The sequence below is a fragment of the Porcisia hertigi genome, chromosome 22 (genome assembly GCF_017918235.1).
Source record: "Porcisia hertigi strain C119 chromosome 22, whole genome shotgun sequence".
NCBI classification, from domain to species: domain Eukaryota; phylum Euglenozoa; class Kinetoplastea; order Trypanosomatida; family Trypanosomatidae; genus Porcisia; species Porcisia hertigi.
In genome coordinates, this window is record NC_090581.1 from 615,764 (window position 1) to 641,219 (window position 25,456).

Below are 25,456 nucleotides of genomic sequence, written 5' to 3' on the forward strand. Positions count from 1 at the left end.
CTCCCCACTTCTTCGTCACAACTATAATCACGACGCTCATCACAGCCAGCCAGCCAATCTTTGACTTGCTTGATCCCTCGCGTACACACTCTCTCTTCCCCCCTCTTCTTCTTGTGTCTACAGCAACACCACGAGGCGGCGGCTTTCCGCTCTCCTAAAAGGGGCAAGCAAGAAAAATAGAAAGCAGAGCCCGATCTCCGACCCCCCTCTCCCTCCCCTCTTTTTTTTCTCTTGCTTGCCCATTTGAGGAGGTGAGAGAGAGAGAGAAGAATAAAGAAGTCCCGCCCCGCCCCGCCCCGCCATTCGTGTGCGCTTAAAAAATTATTTTTCTCCCTTTGTTTTTACACCTCCACTTCAGTGGGGCATTCACCACCGACCAAAGCAGCCAGGCGCACACACACTTGCTCAAACACAAACACATCTCCAAAAAGAGAAGGGAGTACCCCCTCCCTCCAGAAAAAAAAGAGAAGGGGCCGCTGCATAACAGCGGTGGTACCCGTTCCTTTTCGCTACCCTTCCCTCCTTTCTTCACTCACCCCACGTCATCATTTTTTTTCCCTGGCTTTATTTACCCCCCTCTCTCTCTCTCACACACACAAAAAAAAATTCCTGTGTGTTTTGGTTCGTAACCTTCGCGGCGGTAATTTTTTGTTTTGCGGGAGCTCTTTTTTGTGTGTGTGTGTGTACGTGGGTTTCGTGGAGATACGCAAGTCTCCATAGAATCGATTGTACGCCGAGTTTAGGCACATATAAGTGATACACACGAGGCACTCCCCCCCCCTCCCCTCCTCCCCTCCCCCTCTCCCCCGCGCGGAGTATCAGAAGCGTACCTTTACTCCTCTTTCAGTCTCTTTACCAACTCTTTGTGTGTGCGTTTTTCTGCGTGTGTGCAAGACGTGAGTTTTTGTGATTTTCTCTTGCGCACTGTGGGTCTTCCAGCCTCTTTTTGTGTCGCTTCGCCCCTGTTCTGGCACTGTGTGGCTGTGTGCGTGTGTGCTCGTGTGCACGCATCGTGAGAAAAGTTACGCGGCAGGTCGAGGTATTCCCCCTGCCCCTTACTCCCTCCTCCCCTCCCCCTAGGCCCGTATCGGCAGCTCCCCCCACACGCACAACAATTTTTGCGTGTGCGTGCAAAGGCAAGTACGTCCGTTTGTGAATCTGTGTCTGCGTTGTTATTGATCTTTTTTTTTCTCCCTCTACCCTTCACTTGTTTGTGTTTGTGTCTTTCCTTGTCGTTCCTGTTGCTAAGATTTTTTAGCCCTGTGCTGCCACTGCTGTCGCTGTAGTGGCTATTGTGGCTGTCGATTGTGTGTGACTGCTCCATTACCCTTCTTTCTCTCGCCGCCTTCGCCTTTTTGTATATCCCCTCCCCCCCTCTCTCTCCCGTGTGTATGTGAGGTGGCGCACCTCTTTGTATCTTTGGTAATATTCATTTTTTCTCCTTTTTTCTGTTTGTTTTCGGCTGAGTGTGGGCCGATTGCACCACTTCACGCCTCCCCTTCTTCACTTCCCTCCCTTTTCTTCCTCCCTTTCTCTCAGCCCGTTTCTGTCGTCTGTATTTGTCCACCCTGTGTGTGTCTGTGTCTGTGTGTGTCGTTTTTCATATTAAAGGTTGCCTTGTTGTTGTAGACGTCGTTCTCTCACTCGCTTCCTCCCCCGTCGTGCGATCCAGCCTGTGCCTATTCGTGTGTGGGGTGTATCTACCCATCTGCGTCTGTTCGAGCTACCGTCTGCTCTTCTCATTTTCCCTTGTAGTCGCGAAGTCTACGCCGATCTCTTGTTTCAGCGGGTCATACTTTCGTGCATTTTTCGTCTTCGCGTCTCCGTGTGTGTGTGTGTGTGCACTTGTGTGTAGATCCACTTGCTGCGTGTGGTTTGTGGCTGCTTTTGGCCCCATTTAAAAAAAAAAGGATATTTCTGTTGCTTTTTTTCCCCCTCAGGTGCTTGCCAAAAAAAAAAATATTGTGTGCGCTGTGATTTCTCTCCTTTTTGCTCTTTCTTTTTGTCATCATCATCGCCTGTGGTGTCCGCGTTGTCGTTTTCCACCCCTCCCTCGTTCCATCACCTCATCCCAACCTCTCTCTGTGTTGGTCATCCTCCTCCCCCCCGCCATTCTCTTCACTGGCACCGGTTGACACGAGTTGCCTTCACAGTTTTTCCGCACGTATACCTTCCCTCTACGCATCGTCTTTGGGGGGGGGGTGTGCGTGTATTTTGCATTTCTGCTGAGAAGGAGGGAGGGGGAAGTCAGTCAATCACCACTCTTTTTTTTTTCTGTTCCGCTTTTTGTTCTTGCATGGTTTGGCCTGCCGGCCCTTTTCTTTCCCGGTTTCCGTTTTCGCCCTGCGTCCGAGTCTGTGTGTGTGTGTGTGTGTGTGTGTGCGTGCGTGCGTCCGTGACCCTTTTTTTGCCCTCGCCGCCACCTCATCTCTCTTTTCTTCTTCTCTTCCACACCCTCAAGCGCGCCCACCTCCTTTTAAAAAAAAATCCAGTTTTGTTATATATATATATATTTATCTCTCTCACGTGCTTTTAGACACAGCGTTCTGTGCTTGCGTTCAGCATGGAGGACAAGAGCCGTAGTCTGCTGAGCCAGTTGAGCGGCCTGCGTCTAAGCGACGGCTCTGTCGTCGGTAACCGTGTGGGTAGTGGCAACACCCCTCCCACGCTCTCCGTTTTTAACTCACATCCCAACCCCACGGCCTCAAGTCCGCCAAGCTTTCCTTCTGCGTCGGTGTTGGGTCACTCAGAGAGTCAGCTGAACGGGGCACAAGGGAACCAGAAGCGCCGTGGTAATCGAGTCTTACGCACTGACGCAAAGAACCCAGAGTCACCCCCCTCGTCTGTGTCCGACAAGATTAGCCGACTCCTCGCCCAAAGTAAAGGGTCTCTGGTCAATAGCGGGGCAGCTGCAGGTGGCGGGTCATTGTGTGACAACCTCGACAATGGCGGCGCTAGCATTATCTCGTCGCTCGTCTCACAGCTGGCTCACTCTCAGTCTCCGTCGTCTAGCAACGCCGCTGCCAAATCGACACCCATCTCGTCGGTGTTAACAGTAAAGATGGCATCCAAGTCGGCAGCGGAGGGCCCCACGGTCGCTGTACCCAAACCACGCTCTGTTGAGGCTGCCGCAGGCACGTCCATGACAACTACCGCTCCCACGATCACCCCCGCCGCGCCCGGTTCGCTCAACCCGAAGGTGAAGGAGTTTTTCAGTAAGGTTTCTCGTGCCTCCCGGTCGCCGCCACTGCTGGTCGAGCCGGCCGCGGTGCTGAAGGGCGCAGTTGTCATCGAGGGGCCGAAGAACGGAAAAATGGCAGGAGGTCGTAAGGAGAAGGCAGCGGCAGAAAAAACAGCGGCAACAGGACCAGATGCAGCGGCGCCCTCGTCGTCTGTGTCGCCAGCCCCTGCGGTTTCTGTGACAGCGGCGAATAACGCGCACACTGCACAGGCGACATCCTCCTCTACCAAGCCTCAGAAGGCTCCGGCAGCCCCATCCAACAAGTTCCTGCTAGACGCCTTCGGTTCGATAGACAACCTCGACGCCGCTAAGCCCATTATCCGAGTTGCACCGGATATACCACGAGAAGGGCGGTACATCATAGTCGGTGACGTGCACGGCTGCGTGGATCAGCTGGAGCAGCTAGTGGAGAAGGTAAAGTACGTGCAAGGCAAGGACTGTCTTCTCATCGCCGGTGACTACGTGAACAAAGGGCCAGACTCCATTGGTGTGGTGCGCACCTGCCAACGCCTTGGCGCGTACGGAGTGTTGGGCAACCACGATTACACTTTATTGAAGTGCTGCGCACGTATGCGGCGGCGCCCTTTCACCCCCGACGACCTCCGCGACCCGGTAAAGCAACTGGCCCAGAAGCTACCGAAGGACTGCGAGTACTACCTGCGTGGTCTTCCCCATATGGTGCGCATTCCTCGCTATAACGTCCTCCTCGTTCACGCTGGGCTCAATCTTCAGCACACTATCGAGAACCAAAATGTCGAGGAGGTGATGCACTTGCGCCGGCTGGAGCTGGTGCCGAACAAACCGGGCATGTACAAGTCCATCGCCAAGGGGATGGAGGGGGAGCCCTGGGCGAAGCTTTGGAAAGGGCCTGAGATGGTCATCTTCGGCCATGACGCCTACTCCGGCTTTCAGGCGCATGCGCACGCCTGCGGCATTGACACCGGTTGCGTCTATGGTGACCCATTGACGTGTGTCGTGTACAGTCACGACTGTCCTGCGGGCGAGTTTTTCTCTGTCCCTGGACTGCCCAAGTTGGTGAATGAGATTAAGGGGCTTCCCCCACCGCAATCTGCAATTTACGAGCAAGATGACATAGACATCGATAAACTCATCATTCGACCGACTTCCCGCGCCACGCCGGCGCTCATGAGCAGCAGCGGTGCTCATCCAGTGTTTCTTGCCGCACCACTGGACTACACGGGGAGCCACGAGAGCAGCGTCGTCGGTGCGTCTACCGCTCCCGCCGGAAAAACGTTGAACCTCAGGGCTACGGTGACGAGCACCAACACGATCGTGACGCCCACCTCGATGTCTTCTCCACGTCTCGTCACACCCACGTGTCTCTTTAATGTACGAATGACGGAGACGACCACCGCCAACACACGTGAGGTGCTGCGCGCAACGCTGTTGGCTCTCTCTGCCACGCGCGAGCTTTCCGCAATAGCGGTACTGCTTGCAATGCCCCTGTACGAGCAGGAGGTCGATGCGATGCTGGGGTCGGAGAGCGCCGACAGCGTATCCCAGGGAGCTTTCTGGGAGCCCTTCGCTCGTCTCACCCTTGTTTCGGCCGCGGAAATGCCCAAGGACAACGCCGCTGCACTCGCAGGGGTGGAGGCGACGCTGCAGCTCGCCTTCGATGTCTGTGAAGAGATGGAGGCGGTGGGGCAAAAGCTGCAACCGGAGCTGAAGAAATTCCTGGCGGCAGAGAGGGAGTGTCCAGCGTGGTCCAAGCGGATCGTAAAATGTGCGGAGACGCTGGTGCTTGCGTAATTAAGGATGCCCTCCCCTCCCCCCTCCCGCTCTGCATCACCTGCTGGATATCAGTAGTCCCCGCCGTGATTTATTTTGCCTGAGAGTTTGTGTTTCTGTATGCTTGCGTGTTACGGGAGGAGGAGGGCGGGGGGTTGGGGGATATCACCATCGGTCCTTCCCACAAATTTCCCCCCTCTGCTCGTGCACGTATGTATGTGTGTATATAGATGTATCTCTGTATATACATATATGTGCGTTTGTGTGCACATGCGTTCGAGTGTGTATGATTATTACGTCTCATAGCCAACGGAATAAACGTAACGGAGCACAACAATTAGGTGAGGCGGTGAGACACTTCGTGGAGTGTTCCAGAGGATGGAAGCACGGGGTGGGGGAGGAAAAACACCTTGCTCTACCTAAACGTGAGTGTGCGTGTTGTGACAAGGCTCTGTCATTGTGCACGAATGTGCGACTGCGCACTGGGTGTGCAAGAGTGTGGAGTTCTTTTACTCTTCCCCTCACGCTTGTTCACTGTTTTTTTTTCGCTTCGTTTTACCTTATTTTCTCTTCACCGAGCGATTTCTTCTCTTCCGCTGCATCTTGGCGGGACATCTCACTGCTCTCCTTTTTCGGTTTTTTTTTTCTTCCGACCCCGCGACGTTTTTGTTTGCTCCCACGTTTCAACCTTAGCGCTCTTTTCACGTACGGCATCTCTCTCTCTCCCCCCCCCCCATCTTCCAGCCGTTGGTGACTCATCTCCCTTTTCTCCACCCCAACTCTTTTTTACTCCATTTTTGTGTCTGGGTGTGTATATGTATGATTTTCTCAATAACGGAGCGAGACGGGAACTCTTCCTCCCGTTTGTGTGTCTGCAATGATGAATGCTTCTTGTGCTTCTTTTCTACTTTAGGATGCACCACGTAAAGTAGGGGGGATGCATTCCTACATTCTGCGTTTTGCAACGCGGAGAACATGCTTGCGCGCGGGTTCGGCAAAAGGAGCTCGGGTTGTTTGGTCGTGAGTGGGTGGGGGTGGGGAGGCGGAGGAGATTGTCGCATGTGCTATTATGGGGCATGTTCCCTCAATCCTCTCCCTCCCCCTTTTTCTCTGTCCACGTTTATTTTGCCAGGTTTTCTTACCTACCTTTTTCGGTCTCGTTGTTGTTTTCTGTTTGGTCGATGTGTTTTCCCCCTCCCTCCCTCCCTCCCCTCCCCCGCTTGCCGCTCCACTTCTTCCTCGTACGCAGCCCCCCCCCCCTCACGGCTGTTATGTGATGTGCAGGTGTGCGGGTGCGCCTCACTGTAGCGTCATCACCCCCCCCCATCTAGTCCTAAAAGAATGGGGTAAAAAGAGGGGGAGAGGGAACGGAGTGAAGTATGTGCAGAGTGTTGCCGTCACTGTTCTTCTTCACATGCCTACACACACACACACACACCATGTCACCTACAACAGTGACACGGAGAGATGAGTGAACCAATTACATAAACCAGAAAAAGGGCAAACATACTCTCTCCTCCTTTTACGTGCGTGTGTGGGGCCTCTGCGCTCTGGCGTTAGTATCCCTCTCTCTGTATCTGCGGCTTCCTCCCCTCCCTCCCTCCTCTTCCCTCTCTCTGGACGGGGGGTGGGGTGGGGTGGGTGGGTGGGCAAAGCTGCGTGTATGTCTGGGTACCATATACACTCTTAAAAGTTATATTGAGCATGTCCCCCCTTCCTCTCCCCCTCTCTCCCCCTTCCCTCTCCCCCCCTTCTTCTATATAAGTTAACCACGAAAGCACCCAAGCTTTCCGCGGTCTGGGTCAATGTGGCCAGTTGGGATGCCGATTGCCTCCATCTGCCCGTGTGTATTTGTGCCTCTTACGTCCTCCTCTTCCTCCCTCACCTTTCTGGTAGCCCCCCTTTCCTCTGTTGTGTGGCGTGTGTTTGATGTATTGTGCCTATATATATATATATATAGTCATCTAAATATATCTTCATTTGTGTAGGCTGTGTCGCCTTCACATGGTCTTGTATAGTTTGGAGTAGATGGTATGCGTGTCTGAGGGCTTCACTTGCTCGCTCGCTCGCTATTTCTTTCGCTTCCCCCCCGCTCCCCCCTTCCCTCTCCTCCGAGTGTGCGACCAGTTTCTCTATACACTTATTTTTGCGCGTATTGGAGCATCTCTCTCACCGTCTCAGTTAGCCGCTCCTCGACGCCAGCATCAATACTGCAGAAACAGCAAAGATTGGATACCACATAAACGAAAGAAAAAGGAGGTGAAAGGGGGTGGTGGTGGGAACGAGGGATGTGTGGGTGAGGAGGGAACGGCTCTAAAAGGAAGTCTGGTGAGGCGGGCAGCTAGCGTGCGTCACGTGCGATCTCGAAAAAAGAAGAAAGACAGGGTAAAGTGAAAGGATGAGTGAACACGTGTATGCGCCTGTGTATGTGTGTGTCATGTTTGCATGAGGGCAACGCTGCTCGATTCTCGTTATCACACATCTCTTTCTTTTTTTTTCCACTCCCTTCACGTCTTGCTTGGGTTGCTTAGATCGCCAAACTCCCCCGTGTCACGTGACTCCCTCCCTCCCTCCCTCCCCCCTTCGTCTCTTTTTTTCTTCTCCACTGCCGTTCATTTTTGTCGTTTCACATTTTTTCCTTCGGCTCATTTGTCCCCCTCCTCGAAGAGGGGTGTGGTGGGGTGAGAGGGGCTTTGCGCGTTTTATTCCCTCTTTTTGGTCGTGTCCGTGGTGGTTTGGCGTACCGAAATGTTTGGGGTCTCACGCTCTCCCCTCCCCCCCTCCCGTCCCATCTTTTCCCCTCCTCCATTTTTTTTTGTTTCTCCTCTTTCATGAACCTACTCTAAAAAAAACATACAGACACACCGTGGCCCTCGCCGTAGAGAGCCGTACGTACATGCACTCGGTTCTCACGCTCCTCTTGGGAACGAGGTGCGTCTCGGAGTATATGAGCGCATCTTTTCTGTGTAGCGGGTAGGTCTGTCGTGTGGAAGGCGGGGCTCACCCCCACCCCCACCCAACCCCTTTATTCGACACCTACGCTCCTTCTATGGGCCTTGCGGATTGTTTTTCCCACCGTTTTCCTCTTCCGCACGCGTGCTTCGCAGCCCCCCCCCCAAAAAAAAAGCACTGGGGAGAAGTGTGCAACAACGTGGGGAACGGATGTGGAGAGCAGGTCCATGGAGAAGGGAGTGGAGGGCTTACAATGAAGGCTATACCTCTTCCCACCCCCTTTTCAGTATTTCATAGGTTTACCTCCTCCGAGGAAGGCGGGGAAGGGGGGGGACGTGAGGGGGAGGGGGAGGGATTTCTCTCTGAGCTCAAGGTTCTCCATTCAGATCATACATACACCGCGCCCTTGCTCTCCATTTCTTTCTCGTGTCACTTCACCTCCCCTCTTGCCTCCCCCTCTCCCCCGCACACGCTGCTCTCGTTTCTCACATGTGTGTGTGTGTGCGTGTCTTTTCTGAGTGCTCGACCAGCTCACTAAAACGTTACTACATCTTGTTTCTCTCCCCTCCTTTCTGTGTCACATACAAGAATCCGTTAACACACACAGTGTGACCCTTCACCAGAGTGGTCTTCTCACTTGTGCTAATCAACGCTTAACTCTTTCGGCCGACTCCTCTCTCTCTCTCTTTTCCATTCTCCATTATTTGTGCATAGCGCATCCTCCCAATTCCACTCCAACCTCAACAGCAGTACGAGTGTATCCGCCTTCAATCTCCCAGCACGTTTTTCTTTGTTTTTGCTATCCACCAATGACAGCCATCGCCACGCTTCGGGCGACAGACTGCACACACCTGCTGTACATATGCAGCGACGTGATCGCAGCCTGTAACCGCCGGACGGCGTATCTCATTCAACACAGAGAGGGCACCAAAGTGGACGAGGCCACTTGCATCCCCCCACACCACGCAGACAGTTTTGTGCCATGGCTGACCCCTGGTGCACCTGTCGCTCGCGTGCGGGCGGTTTGGGGTATGCGCAAGGGTGAAACCCACGCCGTGTTTGCTGAGCGAGCCGACGAGGATGGTGCAACCGAGGCGACCTCACGTGATGCCGCCCCCGCTGAGATCATCTCGGGGGTCTCAGAGGACATTTGTAGCATGTACATTTTTCACCAGTCAATTCTCGCTCTGCATACTCCCAGTCGTGTCCTCTTCTACTCACTGGACCCGTCCCCGTCAGCAACCACTATCGCTACACGAATGGGCTCCTGTGCGCTTCCAGTATGGTCAAGGGATGTGGATGCGGCTGTGGATGTAGTTTCATCTGTGAGCTGCTGTGCGACTACCGAGAAGACTATATACGTGGCGTGCTTCACACTTGGGCGCATGTTCGTGGCCACAGTTGTGTGTGCTTCTTCCACATCTGCCGTTGTGGTGCGTCGTACTGCGATGCCTGGGACACTGCTCTCCTCATCCTTTCTTTCTGACCCCGCTGAGACCCGCGTCTGCAAGTGGACAGTGCGGTGGAGCAGGCAAGAAATGTTGATGCTGTGCGGCTCCGCTGCGGGGGGACCACAACGCCTCGCCGGGTTTTCCCTTCAGTCCACCAAAGGGCGTGAGATGTCAAAGTGGATGTCATCGGAGGAGCTTGCAGCGGCGGTAAGCGGCGCCTCGCCTGCTGCGGTGGGCCCCGCCTGCGACCTGTGCAGTGACGCCGACGGAACGCACGTGTGGCTGTGCGACACTGCCACTGGTCCCTCTCTCATTCTCCGGGAGGTGACCGCTGCCTCACCGAATGAGCTGGTGCTTGCGGGCTCGCAGGCGGGCTCGCGTGTGATGATGGTCGCGGGCGCCAGCAGCGTCTTTGTGCTCTCTGGCTCCACATTATACCTTGTGAAGAGCAGTCACACCGGTTCTGCGAGTGAGTCGGCCTCTGCCCTGCTTGCAGGGACTGCGAGTGCCGGCACCGCTGGCAGCGCACCCACCACGGCGGTTGGCAGCTCGTCGGGGGAGCAGGAGACGAAGAGGCGAAAGGAGTCGTCGATAACGGGTATCCTCAAGACCAATGGTGCGGTACTCGAACGGTCCGCCCGGTCTCCACACACGTCATCGACCCCGTTGCAGCCCGTTGCGTTGACGACACCCGGGGGTCTTTCTAAATTTCCTGGTGCAGAAATTAAGGCCGCCGTGCTGCAGTACGTCATGGGGACCGCAGCGAGTGTTTCGTATGTCGTGCGCGACTCTGTTTACGTTCACAAGGACGGCAACTCGACATCCGAAGTCAGCTTCACGCACGAGATCTTGAGTGCGATCAACGAGCGGTTCGACGCGGACCGACATCAGCACGCTTTGGCTTGTGTCCGCTACGCTTCTGTGGCTCAGTCACTACATCCTTACACTGTGCTTGAATTGTTACGTAATCGCCGCGGATCATCGCTGGAGGAGGCGCCAGCCGGTCGTCTTCTCGCCCTTGCGTCCTCACTAGCCGACAAGCCGACGCTGAAACACGGCGGCCTGCGACGACTACCTGCCTTCGACGTTGCCTCGGCAGCTTTCTTTGATTCGACTAGCGGCCGTGGTCCGTTTACTTCAGAGCTGGAGAAGAAGCGCTACGTTGCAGATATCTGTGGCGCTGTGAAGGCCGCTCTGGCGGGTGGGGCGCTTGGTGCCGCTCATCTATTATTCTGCGTGGCCGCGAGGGCAGTCTCTCTTCTCTACTGTGGCATTCGCAAGGGTTTGGTACAGGCGTCTCAGCCGTACAACAAGGAGGAGGAGTTGTGCGAGGCATCTATCGCCGATTGTGTCAGCCTCGTGAGCTCCTATGTGAACTGGTCACTCTCTGCTTCTACTTCTCTAGGTGTCATGTCCGCACATGTTGGCGCGCTGCACACCCTCACAAAGGAGGCGGCTCTCCATGATGGTGAGGCACACCTTATTGACACATCGAGGCATGTGCAGATCCGTCCGATGAAAGTGTTGCAGCAGCCAAAGAGGCCCATTTGACTGCCACTGGGTGTACTCCCCTTCCCTTCCCTTCACTTCACTTCCCTCCTCCCCCACCACCACCACTGCTGCTGCCGCTGCCGTTGATACGTTGGTCGAGAGGGTGTTTGCACTACACCCTCCCTGCGCTGTTGCCCTTCTCTCGCCGTTTTTTTTTCTTTTTGGCCATTACTCTAACATGACGACTAACACTGCCTTGGGTCCCTCCGTCCCCTCCTCCTCCCCCCTCCTCCTCCCCCCTCCTTCTTGCCCCCACTCACTCGCTCATTCCATCGAATTTTCTCCGCGTGCATCTTGTGTGGCGGCCGATGTTTTTCTCTCTTAATACATGGTCGACACGCACACGCACATCAGAGTGGGTGGGAGGTGAGTCACATCTATCACTAAAGTAGTGCCGGTGAAGATACAGGCGAATCTGCAAGTAAATGCCTGTAGGCGTAGCCTAAACAACGAAGCGATAGTTGCATATATGTGTTTGTTGCTGAGGGTGGTGGTGGTGGTGGTGTAGCCGTCCAATAGCTCCGTGTGTACTACATGCCCTGTGAGGCACGGCTGTAACGTAGATACGGGAGGGGAGGGAAGGTGCTGAGGACGTAAGCGGAGGGGGGGGGGGCGGGGAACCTACACAAGACTCCCTAACATTGTCTCTTGGTTTATTCCATTTAATATTTTCAATAGGGACCTCATCAGAGGGGGGGGGGAGGGGGGGCGGCGCACGGCGAATCTCCAGCCCCTCTCCAGTCCTCCTCCTCCAGCCCCCCTCCCTTACAGCTTCCTCATACGCGTCGCAAAGGCGCTTCACACTCGTAAGTCTCCTCCATTTGCCCCATCATCTTCCCTTCGTCTGTCCGCGACCGCCTCTCTCACCTCTCCTCGTCTCTCGAACCCCTGGCTACTTTCCATGTCTCTCCTCACTTCTCTCTCTCGTGCTGCTCTTGGTGTGCGCGTGCGTGCTAAAACGTCACACTTTGATGGCTTCAAAAAAAAATTTCCTTCCCCTCCACATAATGTGCGCGCACGTGTGTGTGTGTGCGAAGTATTTTGCCTTCGGCGTGACTTCCCAGACTTTCTAGTGGTAAGAACGAGGCAGCTGCTGGTGTCACACACCCCTTCACACACAAAAAAGCTCTGCTCTGCTGTCACTGCATCATCACTTCGTGCCAGCCAGCTCTCTATCTTCCGCACTCCCCCCCCGCTTTAGTACTGCAGTCAAACTCTCTCCGTCCCTCTCTCTAAGTCGTCCTTGGGGAGAGAGAGAGTGTGTGTGGAGGGGGGGGGGAGGAGGGTGCAGGCTGGTGGAGAATAAGGCGTTTAAGCAGGAGGGACCATTGTGTGGAAACACGAGTAGTTATGTCGACGTTTCCAGCACCCACGCGGCACGCCGCATCGCGGGGCGCTGTGTGCGCGAAGAAAAACACGAAGAAGTCTTTTAAATCCCTCTCCCCCGCTTCATCGATCGGGCTCGCCGCTGCATCATCACCCAGGGTGCGGATGGAGGTGACGCCGCCGACGGCGGAGTTCATAAATTACGATGTAGATACGACGTATGTGATGCCTCTAGAGGTGCGCAACCGCACCGACGAGATACTGACGCTGCGCTTTGTGGCCCCCGCTCGACACCCTGGCATCTTCCGACTCGTCAACGGTGCCTCGGTGCGTGTTGCACCTGGATTGGCACACACCGTCGAGGTTGAGTTCACCACCCACCTTCCACAGGACTATGCCGATGTCTTGGTGATCCTCAGCAGCGATGACGGCCGCCTCGAAGTGCCGCTGACGGCGTGCCGAGTGCCGTTGGTGGAGTTCCCTCCCAAGGTGAGCTTTGGTAAGGTGGAGCAGCAACTCGAATGTCCTGCGCGCACACTGACACTGGTGAATCGCGGTCGAAAGGACGCTGCTGTTACGTTTGTGTTGGACGAAGGAGATGGGGATGGTGGCGCCGCGGCGTGCGGGGTATCACTGAGCAGCAGGAATGTCACAGCGGCGGCAGAGAGCTGCACAACCGTCACATTGGAGCTGAAGCCGCTGTCTCCTGGCCTGCATACGTGGCGCATCCCTCTTGAAATGAATGGGCACCGCTTGCCAAATCTCCTGGAGGTGGAGGCTGAGGTCGTGGATTGCCGGAGTCGCCTTCTCGATCCGCAGACGCACGAGGAGGTGGTCTCAGTGGAGTTTACGGAGACGTATGCTGGCAACAAAGCGAAACGCCAACTGGAGGTGGTGAACGGCGGGTCACAGGCGATCAGTTTTGCGATCCGAACCGCGCACGACCTCTCGGAAGGCGGAACCGCGCCCTTTCGCCTTGTGCCTCACCAAGGGCGATTGCCGCCGCAGGGCCGTCTTGCTGTCACGGCGCTCTTTGCACCACCGCTGAAGGTGCGTCGCACCGGCTGGAGCACCGCCTCAAGCAATGCGCCGGCTGAGGCCGCCGAGGTGCAGAAGTACGAGGCTCTTTTCTCCGTGTTGTTTGTCGAGACGGAGCAGACGCAGAGTTTTCGGATGGTGGGCACGTCGTGTGAGACCCTTGTTGGCCTCTCTACCTCCTTTGTGGACTTTGGCTCCTGCGTTGTGAAGGAGTTGAGGGAGTCAACACTGACGCTTACGAATGGGGTGGCCCACTTGCCCATGCGCTACTCCGTACAGTGGCCGCCACACTTTTTTGTCACGCCGGCCCGCGGCGTGGTCGCTGCTGGCGGAAGCGCCACGTTGCGCTTGGCGTTTCGCCCATATCGCCTCGAGCCGTATGTCGAGACGCTTACGGTGATCGCCAACGACACGGTGACTAGGGTGGTGGAGCTGCGGGGCACGCCGCTGTACCGCGAAGGTGCCAAGACGTCCGCTGCTCTTCGCCCTTCTGGATCTGATGTCGAGGTCGTCGTGCCAGGAGCGGTGGATCTCGGTATGATCCCAGCCGAGGGGCTTATACCACCCTCACTCCCCCGACAGGTTCCCGCGGCGGTGCTGAGGGCAGAGGACACGGCGGTGCATAGTGGCTGCAGTGGTCATGTCGCCCCGCCCGTGTTTGACGTGACCTCTTTGGGGAAGCGGCGGTTTCACCCCGCCCCGCTCACACCGCAGGAGCGGCGGGACTGCAGGCGTGAGTTAACGCCAGTGGAGGTGCTGAACGTGGTGCTGCCGTGCAAGTCGCTGGACTTCGGACGCGTCACCATCGACGCTGACGCGGTGGCGTCGCTCTTCGTGTTCAACGGCACCAAGGCCAACATCCAGGTGGGAGTTGCTCCCGACGCGGATGGGCCGGTGACTGTGGAGCCTCTCAGCCAGGTTGTGCCAGCTCAGCGCATGGCGCAGTTCGACGTCCACCTGTGCTCCGGAACGGTGCAGTCCTTTCAGCATGTCATGCGCGTCACACTAAACCAACAACATCACATACGCTTCTCTGTGAAGGCCGAGGTGGTGCCAGTACAGGTGAACCTCTCGCAGACGCATGTAGTGCTGTCACTGACAGGGCAGTCCGAGGAGCCTGTGTGCACAGCGCAAGTGACACTGACGAACAAGGGCAACTGCGCCGCGGCGTATCGCTGGAATTTTCCCTCGCCGTCGTGCGAGTTCGAAGTGGATCCGCTGACGGGGCTGCTGAACGCTGGGGAGGAGCGCTGCGCAACACTTCATTTCCGCCCTGCTCCTGGCACACTGCAGGCTTCCTGCAAAGTACGCCTGGAGGTGGTGGGGGCAACGGAGAACAAGGTACTGCTGCTGGATGGAAAAGTGGCACCCACGAGCTGTACGTGGGGCGCATCCGTGGCGGCCCTCTCAGCGCTTTCACTTGCTCCGGCCTCCAAGGAAGGGGTTGCCGCGTCTGGCTTACTGGCGTTGGGGCGCATTGCAGCGGGTGTCCCCGCCGTAGCGGTCCTCCCCTTGGTTAACAAGGGCAAGACGAACGCGTACTTCTTCGTTGGTACTTTGCCTGTGTGGCTGACCGTGTCGCCATCACAGGGACGTGTTTGTGCTGGTGAGACGGAGGAGCTCACGGTCCGGGTGCGACACGAGATGGCAGGTGCGGTGGCTCATATGATCGAGTGCCGTGTTGCTGGCATGCGGCGTCCGCTGGTGGCACGTGTGGAGGCGACCGTTGTGGCCCCGACGCTGTCTGTGGAGCTGAATGGGAAGGTGCAGTGTGAGGCACACTTGGATTTTGGTCACGTCTACATCGGCTGCCCACAGTCGCGCTCTCTGACGCTGCGCAACGGCGGCGACGTGGCCGCCGCCGTGCGGGTCAACTTAGAAGGGTGCACGTACTACTCGCTGGAATCGGCTGTGCTGGAGGAAGAAGCTCAACAGGACACAGTGGGCAGTGTGTTATCGCTTGCAGGCATATCGGAGAAACATCGATCGCGGTTCCTGTCTCACCAGCGGTCTCTGCATTCGCTCACACTGCCCGACTCCTTGCAGCCGGTCGGCGTCGCAAATGCAGTTTTTGTGGTGCCGCCGCTGGCGGAGTACGCACTGTGTCTTTCCTTCAACCCTCAGCGTGCTGCTGCGACGCAGTGCTGTTCTGTTCGATGGCATCAGCTTGGTGCAGACATGGTGCACCCACTGCCGCCGTTCACAGTGGAGGCCACCGCATTGGCGCCGCCGGTTGTACTGAGCGCGACAACGGTATCCTTCCCCGATGTCGTGGTGGGACAGCGCCCGCCGCCGTGCGTGATATTCGTCCGGTACGGCGACCTGAGGGCGCTGCCATCCTCATCATTGACGACACCGATCGTGTGGCGGCTGGATGTGGAGGAGAGCACTCCGAGCTTTCTGGTAGAGCCACACCGCGGTGTCTTGGGCGTGGGAGAGGAGCAGGCCGTCACCATCACATATTTGCCCACACATCCTGGGCGAATGCAGGCGCGCGTGCTACTCAAGACCGAGGGGGAGATGGAGAGCCCAACCGGGGCGCCATGCTCGTGTTGTACTATGAGCGCCTTCGCAACCGAGCCGCGCGTGCGCAGCGACCGCACCTCACTGGTGTTCCCAGCTGTGCCACTTGGCGTCGCCGCTGAGACGACGGTTCTGCTCCACAACGAGGGTTACGATGCCGTGCGTGTCGACTACTCCGGCTCCTGCGACCCGCCGCTGCGGATATCGTTTCCCGATGGCCACCTCATGGGTGCTTCATCGCGTGACACTCTCCCCATTAAATTCACTTTTTGCAGTCCCACGCCAATTTGTGTGCGCTCTTCTGTCCGGCTACGCACGGACGCCGGGGGCTTCATTGATATCGCCATCAGCGGCAGCGCCCTGAACTCGATCATCACCACTGAGGCTTTTGTGGCATACATGAGCCGTACTACTTCCATCACCATCACATCTGCTGCCACGGGCGAGGGCGACGACAGCTCGTACGTGCTACAGCGGTGCGCCGGTGACCCCAACTCCGATCGTGAAGCAGGGTTACCGATAGTGTGCGCTTTACCCCCTTCCTTGGGTTCTACGCAGGATTGTCAGAATGACCTCGTGGACGCAGTCGAAGAGGACGTCAACTGGGAGGTGGAGCGAGCGCGACTAACGGCGTGGTGGAACACGTTCGTTTGCCGCACTCCTGTACAGGATTTGATAGAGGCCCTTCAGGCGACTCGCGGAGGGATCATTGGTGACATGACGTATCAGTTCACTGGGAAGAGATTTCGACGAAGCGAGGCTGCAGAGTCTTCAAAGACCGGTGCGCCGCATACGCGGAAAAAAGAAAGTGCGAAGCTCCCTTCAACGGTGCAGAAACGTGGCCATCATGGCTCGCTGGGGGCACAGGGTGGGCCGCGGCGAGAGCGGCCATCGGAGGTGAAGGACAGTCCCCCTAGTGCTTCTGCAAGCACCATCCCGAAGGAGCTGCGCCACCTTCACTCCCTCATTCAATACGTGCGCTCCTGCGGTGGGTGCCTGAGCCACACGCAACTGCTGTATCTCCTCCCCTTGGACGTCTTTGTGGAGCACCTTGCTGTGCACTCCCCTTCCGCGCTGGAGGAGCTTTCTAGTGCGGCGGAGGGTGATTTGGAGTTGGTGTTCCAGCGGCGCGCCACGGCGTCGTGGGTGACCGTGATGCGAGAGTGTCTACGCTTGTTCTATGTATCGCAGGTGCGGGTGATGACGACTGCTCCAGCGCCGGCGGTGCTGTCTGGGTGGTGGCCCTCGACGTCGCAACGCTCGCTAACCCGAAGCAACATATACAGCGAGGACGAGTCGCTTCTTTTGCGTTGGGTGTCCGCCTGCGTCGCAGCCTTTGCGGCTGGTGATAACGCTGATCTACACGAGAGCCTGTCGCCTGCACCGCCGCAGTGCTTCGAAGACCTACGCGATGCTCGGGCGCTAATTGTTGTTGTGCTGGTGTACGTGCCAGTGCTGATACGCCAGGCTCGTGAGGCCGTCGTCTCTACCACACAGCAGAGCAGCGAGAGTCACGCCGCAGTTCTTTTGAGTCTGTTGCAAACTTTAGGGGTTCCAGGTTTTTTTCTCGCCGATGCCTTCGTGGTGGCCCCCCCAACGCAGATGGTCCTCCTCCTCACGCACCTCTTTGTGTATTTGCCGAAGTTCACCAACGCTGTCCCCGTGCACTTTCACGGCCGCGCCCTCACCACCTTGACGGAGACGGTCACCGTAGAAAACACATCCTCTGAGCCCCGCGAGTATTGTGTTCTTCTACCAGATGCGCCTCTGTTCCAGGCACACACCGACAAGTTGACGGTGGCACCGTGCAGCTCGACGCAGCTGACGTTATCAATCATTCCACGGACGCAGCGATCGGTAATCGGGCAGTGTGTGCTGGTCGACTGCTCTTCGCAGGTCCCTCCGGCGGAGCGAGCCCCGTTTGTCTTTCATCTTGAGGTCACGCCAACAATGGAGCCGCTGCAGACGGTGTACGTGGAAACGCAGCAGTACGAGTGTCTACAATCGGAGCTCGAAATCCCTAACCCCTTCTCCGTTGATTGTGTTGTGAGTCTTAAACTAGCACAGATGCGTCTGCCGCCGGCGACACCGGCGGCGGACGCCACCGGGAAACCCGAGGACGCTGCACCGTGGATGCGCGACGACGACTTGTCCTTCTGGCGGAAACACCACGATGCCCCCTTCACCATCTCTACAGAGGTGCTCTCGCTGCGCTGCGGTGAGCCGACACGGCTGCCCTTCTCCTTTGCGCCCCTCTCACGCGGGGTCTACCGTCTGTTGCTCACCTTCTCGGAGGAGCGCGAGGGCGAATTCACGTGGGCGGTGGAGGCGACGAGTGGGTGGCCCAAACCTGTCGACGGCAACTTGGAACTGCGTGTGGAGCTTGGGGAGATGTGCACGTCTACGCTCAACGTGAAGAGCAGCAACCCGTCGCTTGAGCGCTGTGTGAAGTTCTACGAGGATCGCGCGCGTAGCGCGCAGCGCACTGACCTCAGTCGGCTTCTCACCGGGGCTAGCTATGCTGTATACTTTGTGAACGAACGTATGGAGGGCCCCAACCCCTTCTTTGCAGCGAAGGAGAGCTCGTACTTGGCATCCGCCACTCCCTCTTCAGTGGTCACGTGGCCGATGTCCTTCACCTTTGAGCCGCAGAGCGTCGGGGTATACCGCACTTATGCACTGCTAGTCTCAGAGGCCGATGTGCGACTCGTGCTGATCGTTGGAGAGTGCGTGCCGAAAGGCGACCGGAGAGAGCTACGGTTCGTATGTCCGGCGCGCCAGAGCATCCTGCAACAGATCACGTTGTGCAACAGCAGCACCAGTGAGGACTGGCTTTTCACCGCTACGTGGGAGGGCTCTGCTCAGTTCTCTGGGTCGCACGACGTTCGTGTGCCGTGTGGGCGGTCGAAGGAGTACACCATCAAGTACGCCCCCGTGTGGATCAGTGGAGAGGAAACGGCTACGCTCGTGCTGCTGAACTGCACTACTGGACAGAAGCACACCTACACCCTCGTGGGCACTGCAGAGCCACCGCTGTCCGAGGGCATCTTAGCCCTAGATTGCCGAGCGCGCGACCGTGAGACGCTAGAGATAATGGTCCCCAACATATGTAGTCAGGACACCACATACTTTGTGGAGACGGACTTGACGTGCTGCGAGGTTGAGTCGGCATCGCTTGTCATCCCACGAGCGTCCAGTCGCCGCTTCGCCTTGAAGGTGACCCCCACTGTCGGCGGTGACTACTGCGGCCGCGTCACCTTCACTGCTTCCAATGGGCGGTATGTGTGGTATGCAGTGCAGTTGCACGTGGACCCACCGGAAAAGGAGGGCCTCGTCGAGCTCCGCACAAACGTACGGACACCGATGGTGGCGGACATCTCAGTGACAAACTCGCTCGATGTAGCACTGACCTTCAAGGTGCACCGGTTTGGGACAGGGCTGCACGGCTCGAACACCTTCCAGCTGGGACCCAGCACATCTGCCACCTATAGCCTCCTCTTCGTGCCGACCCAAGCCGGTGAGTCGACAGGGCGGCTCTCCCTGGTGAGCGAGATCGCTGGTGAGTTTTGGTACGAGCTGACCATGAATGTGACGGAAGCGGAGCCGGAGCGGCTGTCTTTCCCGCCAACCCCCATGGGCCAGTCGCATGCCATGCAGGTGTACCTGCCCAACCGAAGTGATGTCGCCTCTGTCCTGACGGCGGAGTCGGAGGACCCGGCGTGTTTCGGGCTGCATACACCGCGAGTGGTCCTGCCCGCGCACTCGGAGGCCGTTGTGGACATTGTTTTCACACCTCGCTGTGTCGGTGTTGAGCAGAAGGCTGTGGTGACCTTGCGCAACCACGAACTTGGCTGCTGGCGCTACGAATGTTTCGGAACGGGCACCGCTCCTTTGCCCGCTGAGCCGCTGACGTGCACTTGTAACGTCGGAACATCGACAACACTACTGTTGCCCTTCACAAATGTCCTGAAGCGAGACACCGCGTTGGATGTGCGCCTGAGTGGGGACACGAAGACCTTCGCGCTGCGCTCGGTCCCAAGCGGGGTGGTGGCAGCCGGTGCCTCTCTGTCGCTTGTTGTCGTGTTCACGCCTTCTCTGGTGAGGCGCCATACCGCTGTTGTGGAGGTTCGTCCAGCGGTGAGGCGCCACGACAAGGCCTGTGACGTCACATGGTCCTACCCGATCGAGGGCCACTGCGTGTATCGGCAGTCTCAACCGTGCCTGCGGTTGCGCTGTGCTTCTCGCACGGAGTGCGTCGAAACGGTTTACGTGCCCGCACCTGGGCTGACACCGGATCTTGCCGATGCCGTCTCCGTGGACTTTGAGGTGGACTCGAATCACTCCTACTCGGCTGCTGCATCGGCCAGTATGTCATGTAGCGTGACCATGCCGAGCCCGTATCCGGACGGGTTTGAGCTGAGGCTCAAGTTCGTTCCATTGCGGCCGCTCGTCGGGTCCGGGTGGGTGGTGCTGCGCGGCCCGGAAGGCGGCATGTGGCAATACCGAGTACTGCTGGAGTCTACCGCAGCCCCTGTCGACGACACCATCGTGCTTTGCGGTGAGTACAAGGAGGTCACCTCTGCCTGTTTCGACCTCTACAACGTCTTCCCCTACCGCTCAACGTTCTTTGCATACTTCACGGCGGACAGCTCCAAGGACCTTAGTGTGACCCCTGCGCACGGGGTGTTGCTTCCTTTTGTGCCTGCACCGCGAGGGATCGCTACGGCCACGAGCCTGCAGATTTCGGTGCACCCCTCTTCCCGCATCCCTCAGGTCGAGGGCACCCTTGTGGTGGACACGGAGGACATGCAGTGGACTTTCCGCGTGCTCGGCAAATTTGGCCACCAATCTCGGCCATCCAACTGAGGCCCCAGCCATGTGCGGTCCTGCAGCATGGAGAAACACGTAGGTGGGCGTCTGGAAGCCCCTTCTCACTTTTTCGTTGACTACGGAGAGCGATGACGTGGGCGGGCGGAGAACGAGTTTATGACGACTCCGTCTCTCCTTGATCTCCGCATGTGACAATTGTTGTCTTATGTTTGGCTGGTTGAAGCCCCCCCCCCTTCTCCCTCTCCCTCCTCCCTCCTCCCCCCCCCCCCACAGGGTCGGACGCTCATGTGTGTTTCTCCGCCTTTTGAAGTATTTTGCTTTCTCCTGTGGTGTGATGTATAGTATTCCCCCCACCCCCTCGTGGACAGGCTGGCTGACTCACTCACTAGTAATGTCTTCCCACGATCTTTGCTGTCTGCCGATGTTGAGGTGCGTGCAGACGCCCGTATATGTGATGTACCCAAATTATATCTCAAAGCTTCCCTATTCCCCCTCTTGGTGCGTTTTGGTTTGGGGACTTCCCTTCTTGGCCGTGTGTGAACATCAATGTATTGGCGCTCCATATTTTGCTGTTATAGTCATATACGGTAAACCTTTCCTCGCTCATGAACGACAACCACGCACAAAAAAGAAACACCAACGCCTTCGCACCCCCCCCCCTGCTCCATGCCCCTCTCGATGGCCGGAGCGTAACTCGCATCGTCAGTGCCCATTCTTGGCGTCGTTGCAAAGTAAAAACAGGAAAGACATGCGCGGTTTTGTCAAATAACTTCCCCCTCCCTCCCTCCGGCCCTCGGTTTTGTAGGGGCGTCAGAGTGCGCGCCTCCAATGACCCCTTGTGCCCGGGAGGGCGGGCGGGCGGGCGGGGGGCCAGTGGAAGTCCAGTGGCCCCTCGCCGTAATACTTGTTCTTTCTCCTCAACACTGAGGAACACGCTGGTGTGCATCGTAAAGCAGACCCCCCTACACGCGAATGTGTGTATCTGTGTGTGAGTGTCATGTACGCCTGTTGGCTTCACCTCTGTCCCCCTCCTCTCACCCCCCCTTCCTCTTTTTTTTTTCTCTCATCGAACCCTTTGACTTTCTCACACTGTGGCAATTTCGATTTTCTCTGGCACCACCGCCCTCTCTGTCTTTCCCTTCTTCTCCCCCCCTCCCCCCATTTACACACACGAGCACACTTACTCGACTCGCGCTTCTGTGGATGAAGACGACTGTCTTGTTTCTCTTTTCCTTGACTTGCTCGTTATCTCATAATGGAGAACCCTGCTACCAGACTCAGTGGGAGGGGGAGGGGCTTGGGGCGGTCGAGAGAGCGTCAAGACGCAGCGTGCTAGTGAGGAGTTGGGGTAACAGTGGTCTTCACCACTCCGAATGACACGCCTCATCGTCCACTTGCCTCGGACTTTACCTCATTTCTCGCGCGTGTAGCGATTTCGTATCTGGGAAAATCAAATCACCGTGTGTGTTCGATACACATACACATATATATATATATACATACATACATATACATATATACATATACACATATACTATACATATATATCTATTTGCGTTTCCGTGTTTCTTTCAAACACGCCACGGGGAGAGGGGAGTACCACGTCCCCTCCCCTCTCCCTCCGACCCACCCACCGAGCCTTCTCTCTTGCACAGCTCAGCCCATTCGCGAGTTGCGTTTGATGTCACATGATATAATAGGATCCCTCGGAAGAGGTTTCCTGCGACCTGGTCCGGTGGCGGAGGGGGTGGGGGGGGGCTGCCGGCGTGTGAGAGACTTGCTCTTTATTTCTGAGGCATGCTCGTCACAATTCACAACCTTCACAAAACTTTGCCGATAAGGCCGCGTTCGTAGCTCCTCCCCAACCACGTGAGGGTGCAGCCCCCTGGGGGAGGAGGAGGAGGAAGAATCCTTTGGTGACATTTTTGGAGACGACTCAGCTCCATTCATTCGCGAGGGTGTGCTCCCCGATTATTATCAGAAACCAAAAAAAAATCCTCCTGTGTCTTGCCTTTCTGATACCTAAGAGGCATGGGCAACACGATGGAAGGGGGGGGCTATCCCATTGGTGATGCGATTCCAGGGAGATGAGAGATATTTGCCAGCGTGAGAGGGGGGTCGTTGGGGAACGGGTCCTGGAGTGCCTTCACGCCATTGTCATTTGGCTCTCTTCTTATTCTTGAGTTTCGCGGCTATGTGCGCACGATTTTCTTGTTGCTCTAACGCTACTCGCATGGTCTCCATTCACCTCCCTCCTCTCTCTCTATTCGGGCGACTCCGGCATCCATGCGGCACGCACACTCTCACACACGCGCGCACCGGTTCACCATTTTTTGCCCCTCTTCTTGCCACACCTCCCCATGTTACATTTACAGTAGTGTCTCACATTTGTGGCCTTGACTCGCTTTACCCCTCCCTCCCTCCCCCCCTCCCTCCCTCCCAACTCTCCTCACATTCGCTCTCCAATCTCGAAACATTTCTTCTTCCGTTCAGGTGCATCCAGTTGGAACTCTTTCGGGTGTTCACCCTTTTTTTTTTTTTTTTCGTTGTGGGCGCATTCACGCCGCCTCGTGGGGCGCCTGCCTGTGTGCGCTTTGAGAGTTTGAAGTGGACGCTCACACCACTGGGTGCCGGAGGAAGAGCTGAAGGAACAAAAAAGAAGCAGAGAGTGGGTGGAGAAGCAAGGAGGGGGGGGGCGAACGAAGGATGGCATCCAAGAACAACTCTCAGCTCTACACCATGTCGGCGAACACGCCGGCATGGAACCCGGAGACACGGCTTCCGTCTCTTAGCAAGTCCCTCATGATCCGCGATGTGTGGGCGGACAATCTCGAAGAGGAGTTCACCATGATACGGTTGCTTATCAAGGACTACCCATTTGTATCGCTGGACACGGAGTTCCCCGGTGTGGTGGCCAAGCCAGTAGGCAGCTTCAAGACGACGCACGAGTTCTACTACCAAACCCTGCGGTGCAACGTGAATCTCCTCAAGATCATTCAGCTCGGCATCACGCTCCTCAACGACAAGGGCGAGGTTCCAGAGAACTGCTCTACCTGGCAGTTTAACTTCCGCTTCAGCATCAAGGAGGATGTATACGCGCAAGACAGCATCGAGCTTCTCCGCCATGGTGGCATCAACTTCGACTACTTTAACGACTTCGGCATTGAAGTGACCCACTTCGCAGAGCTCCTTATTTCTAGCGGGCTGGTGCTTAATTCTAACGTGCGCTGGTTGGCATTCCACGCAGGCTACGACTTTGGGTACCTCATAAAGGTGGTTTGCAACAAGGACTTGCCAGAGAAGGAGGAGGAGTTTCTGCAAACCCTGCATGCGCTCTTTCCGAGCATGTTCGACCTCAAGTACCTCTTGCGCTTCACGGAGGTGTCCCACTCTTTTGGCTTGGACCACTTAGCGGATAGCCTGAAGCTTCGTCGCTTCGGGACAGCGCATCAGGCCGGCAGCGATTCGCTCCTCACGGGTCACTGCTACTTCAAGCTTCTGCGCGAGAGCTTTAACAATGTCGCGCCAGTAGCTCACAATGGTGTACTCTACGGTCTTAGCGAGGACGCTGCTTCGTCCGCCACTCCGACCAGTGCGCAGGGGATGTCGCAGGTTAATAGCAACGCACCGAGTTTCGCTAGCCCAAACACGTTCGGTAATGGCGGTACGGGCGGTGGGGTATTTCCCGAGACACCCCTTACATCGAACGTGCGCCGCTCTTGAGGAGAGTAATGTGTGGTGTGTATGGTGTGTGAGGGTGTGTGTGTGGTGCGTCTGCTTTCCCCCCACTTCTCTCCTCCTTCCCTCAACGCATTTTTTTTTTTGTTTCGCCAGTCGATATTTTTATCTTTTTTTTTGTGTGGTTTCTTCATTTTGTCATGTGTTTCTCATCTCCCCTTAAAGTGTTTAACTCCCCCAAACATCTGTGCATGCGAGTTTCGGCGAAGGGGGAATGGAGCGAGAAGGGAGATGTCAACGTGTGTGTGTGTGTGTGTGTGTGTGTTGTTGTAGGCCTCTAGGTGTGTCGTCTCTATGCTCGCCCGTCTAAGGTGAGGTGGCGGGCGTAATTTTCTGGATCATAGATCTCCCCCATCCCCTCTCCCCTTCCCCCTCCCTCCAGGGGAGAGGGGATGGGGGAGAGGAGCCCGCATCTCGCTTCGCCTTTTTCCACCCCACGCCTCTCCCTCTCTCCCTCCCTCTCTCGCGTTGGTTTGGTCTGTGTTGGACTCCTGTTTCGGCAATTTTTGTTTTATTTGGTGTCGTCTCCACATCCCCCTTTTTTTTCTCTCCTCTCTTCTTGCTCCCCCATGTGTGCGTGTGTGTGTGTGTGTGTGTCTGTTGTTTCGATAGGATGACGATGGTCCCATTTTGTCGGACTGTTTTGTGTGGGTTTTTCTTTCTTGGATGTGCTCGACGAGGTGACGCCCCCCCCCTCCTCCCCCCCCCCCTCCTTCTTTTTTTTTGGGGGGATGCCCGTGTCTGTGGGAGAGGGGGGGCGTCGTCGTTTCTCTCGCTGTTACGTTTGTTCATATCTTTTTATGTTTGTGGTGCTCTAACATGAAAAAAAAAAGTGACGGGAAGGATGTTGAGGTTCATTTGGATGACCATCACAGCAGGTTGAAGGTGTGATGACGAGACCGCTGGTGGCGTCAAGTGCGCTATCCAGACTTGATTCTCATCGGTTCTAGCCCTGTCTTCCCTTTGTGTTCTCCCGGGATGATTGAGCAAAGTGTGGGACAAATATTGCTGAGCGTCTCACGTGTTTCCTCCTCTCTCTCATCCGCAATTCGGGCTT

General features: G+C 56.6%; 4 protein-coding genes across 4 annotated transcripts; all 4 read left to right on the plus strand.

Moving 5' to 3' along the window:
• Positions 1–2,563: 2,563 nt before the first annotated feature.
• JKF63_04480 (uncharacterized protein) lies at positions 2,564–5,011 on the plus strand (the record flags this gene model as incomplete). The annotated part of the gene is made up of 1 exon (XM_067900465.1): positions 2,564–5,011. The coding sequence occupies one exon, from the start codon at positions 2,564–2,566 to the stop codon at positions 5,009–5,011; it is 2,448 nt and encodes an 815-aa protein (XP_067757294.1).
• A 3,740-nt stretch (positions 5,012–8,751) lies between these two features.
• JKF63_04481 (uncharacterized protein) lies at positions 8,752–10,944 on the plus strand (the record flags this gene model as incomplete). The annotated part of the gene is made up of 1 exon (XM_067900466.1): positions 8,752–10,944. One exon carries the CDS (start codon positions 8,752–8,754, stop codon positions 10,942–10,944), a length of 2,193 nt encoding a protein of 730 aa, XP_067757295.1.
• Positions 10,945–12,294: 1,350 nt separating this feature from the next.
• Positions 12,295–20,697, plus strand: JKF63_04482 (uncharacterized protein; the record flags this gene model as incomplete). The annotated part of the gene is made up of 1 exon (XM_067900467.1): positions 12,295–20,697. The coding sequence occupies one exon, from the start codon at positions 12,295–12,297 to the stop codon at positions 20,695–20,697; it is 8,403 nt and encodes a 2,800-aa protein (XP_067757296.1).
• A 2,670-nt stretch (positions 20,698–23,367) lies between these two features.
• On the plus strand, positions 23,368–24,384 carry JKF63_04483 (uncharacterized protein; the record flags this gene model as incomplete). Its single annotated transcript, XM_067900468.1, has 1 exon — positions 23,368–24,384. One exon carries the CDS (start codon positions 23,368–23,370, stop codon positions 24,382–24,384), a length of 1,017 nt encoding a protein of 338 aa, XP_067757297.1.
• Between the last annotated feature and the right edge of the window lie 1,072 nt (positions 24,385–25,456).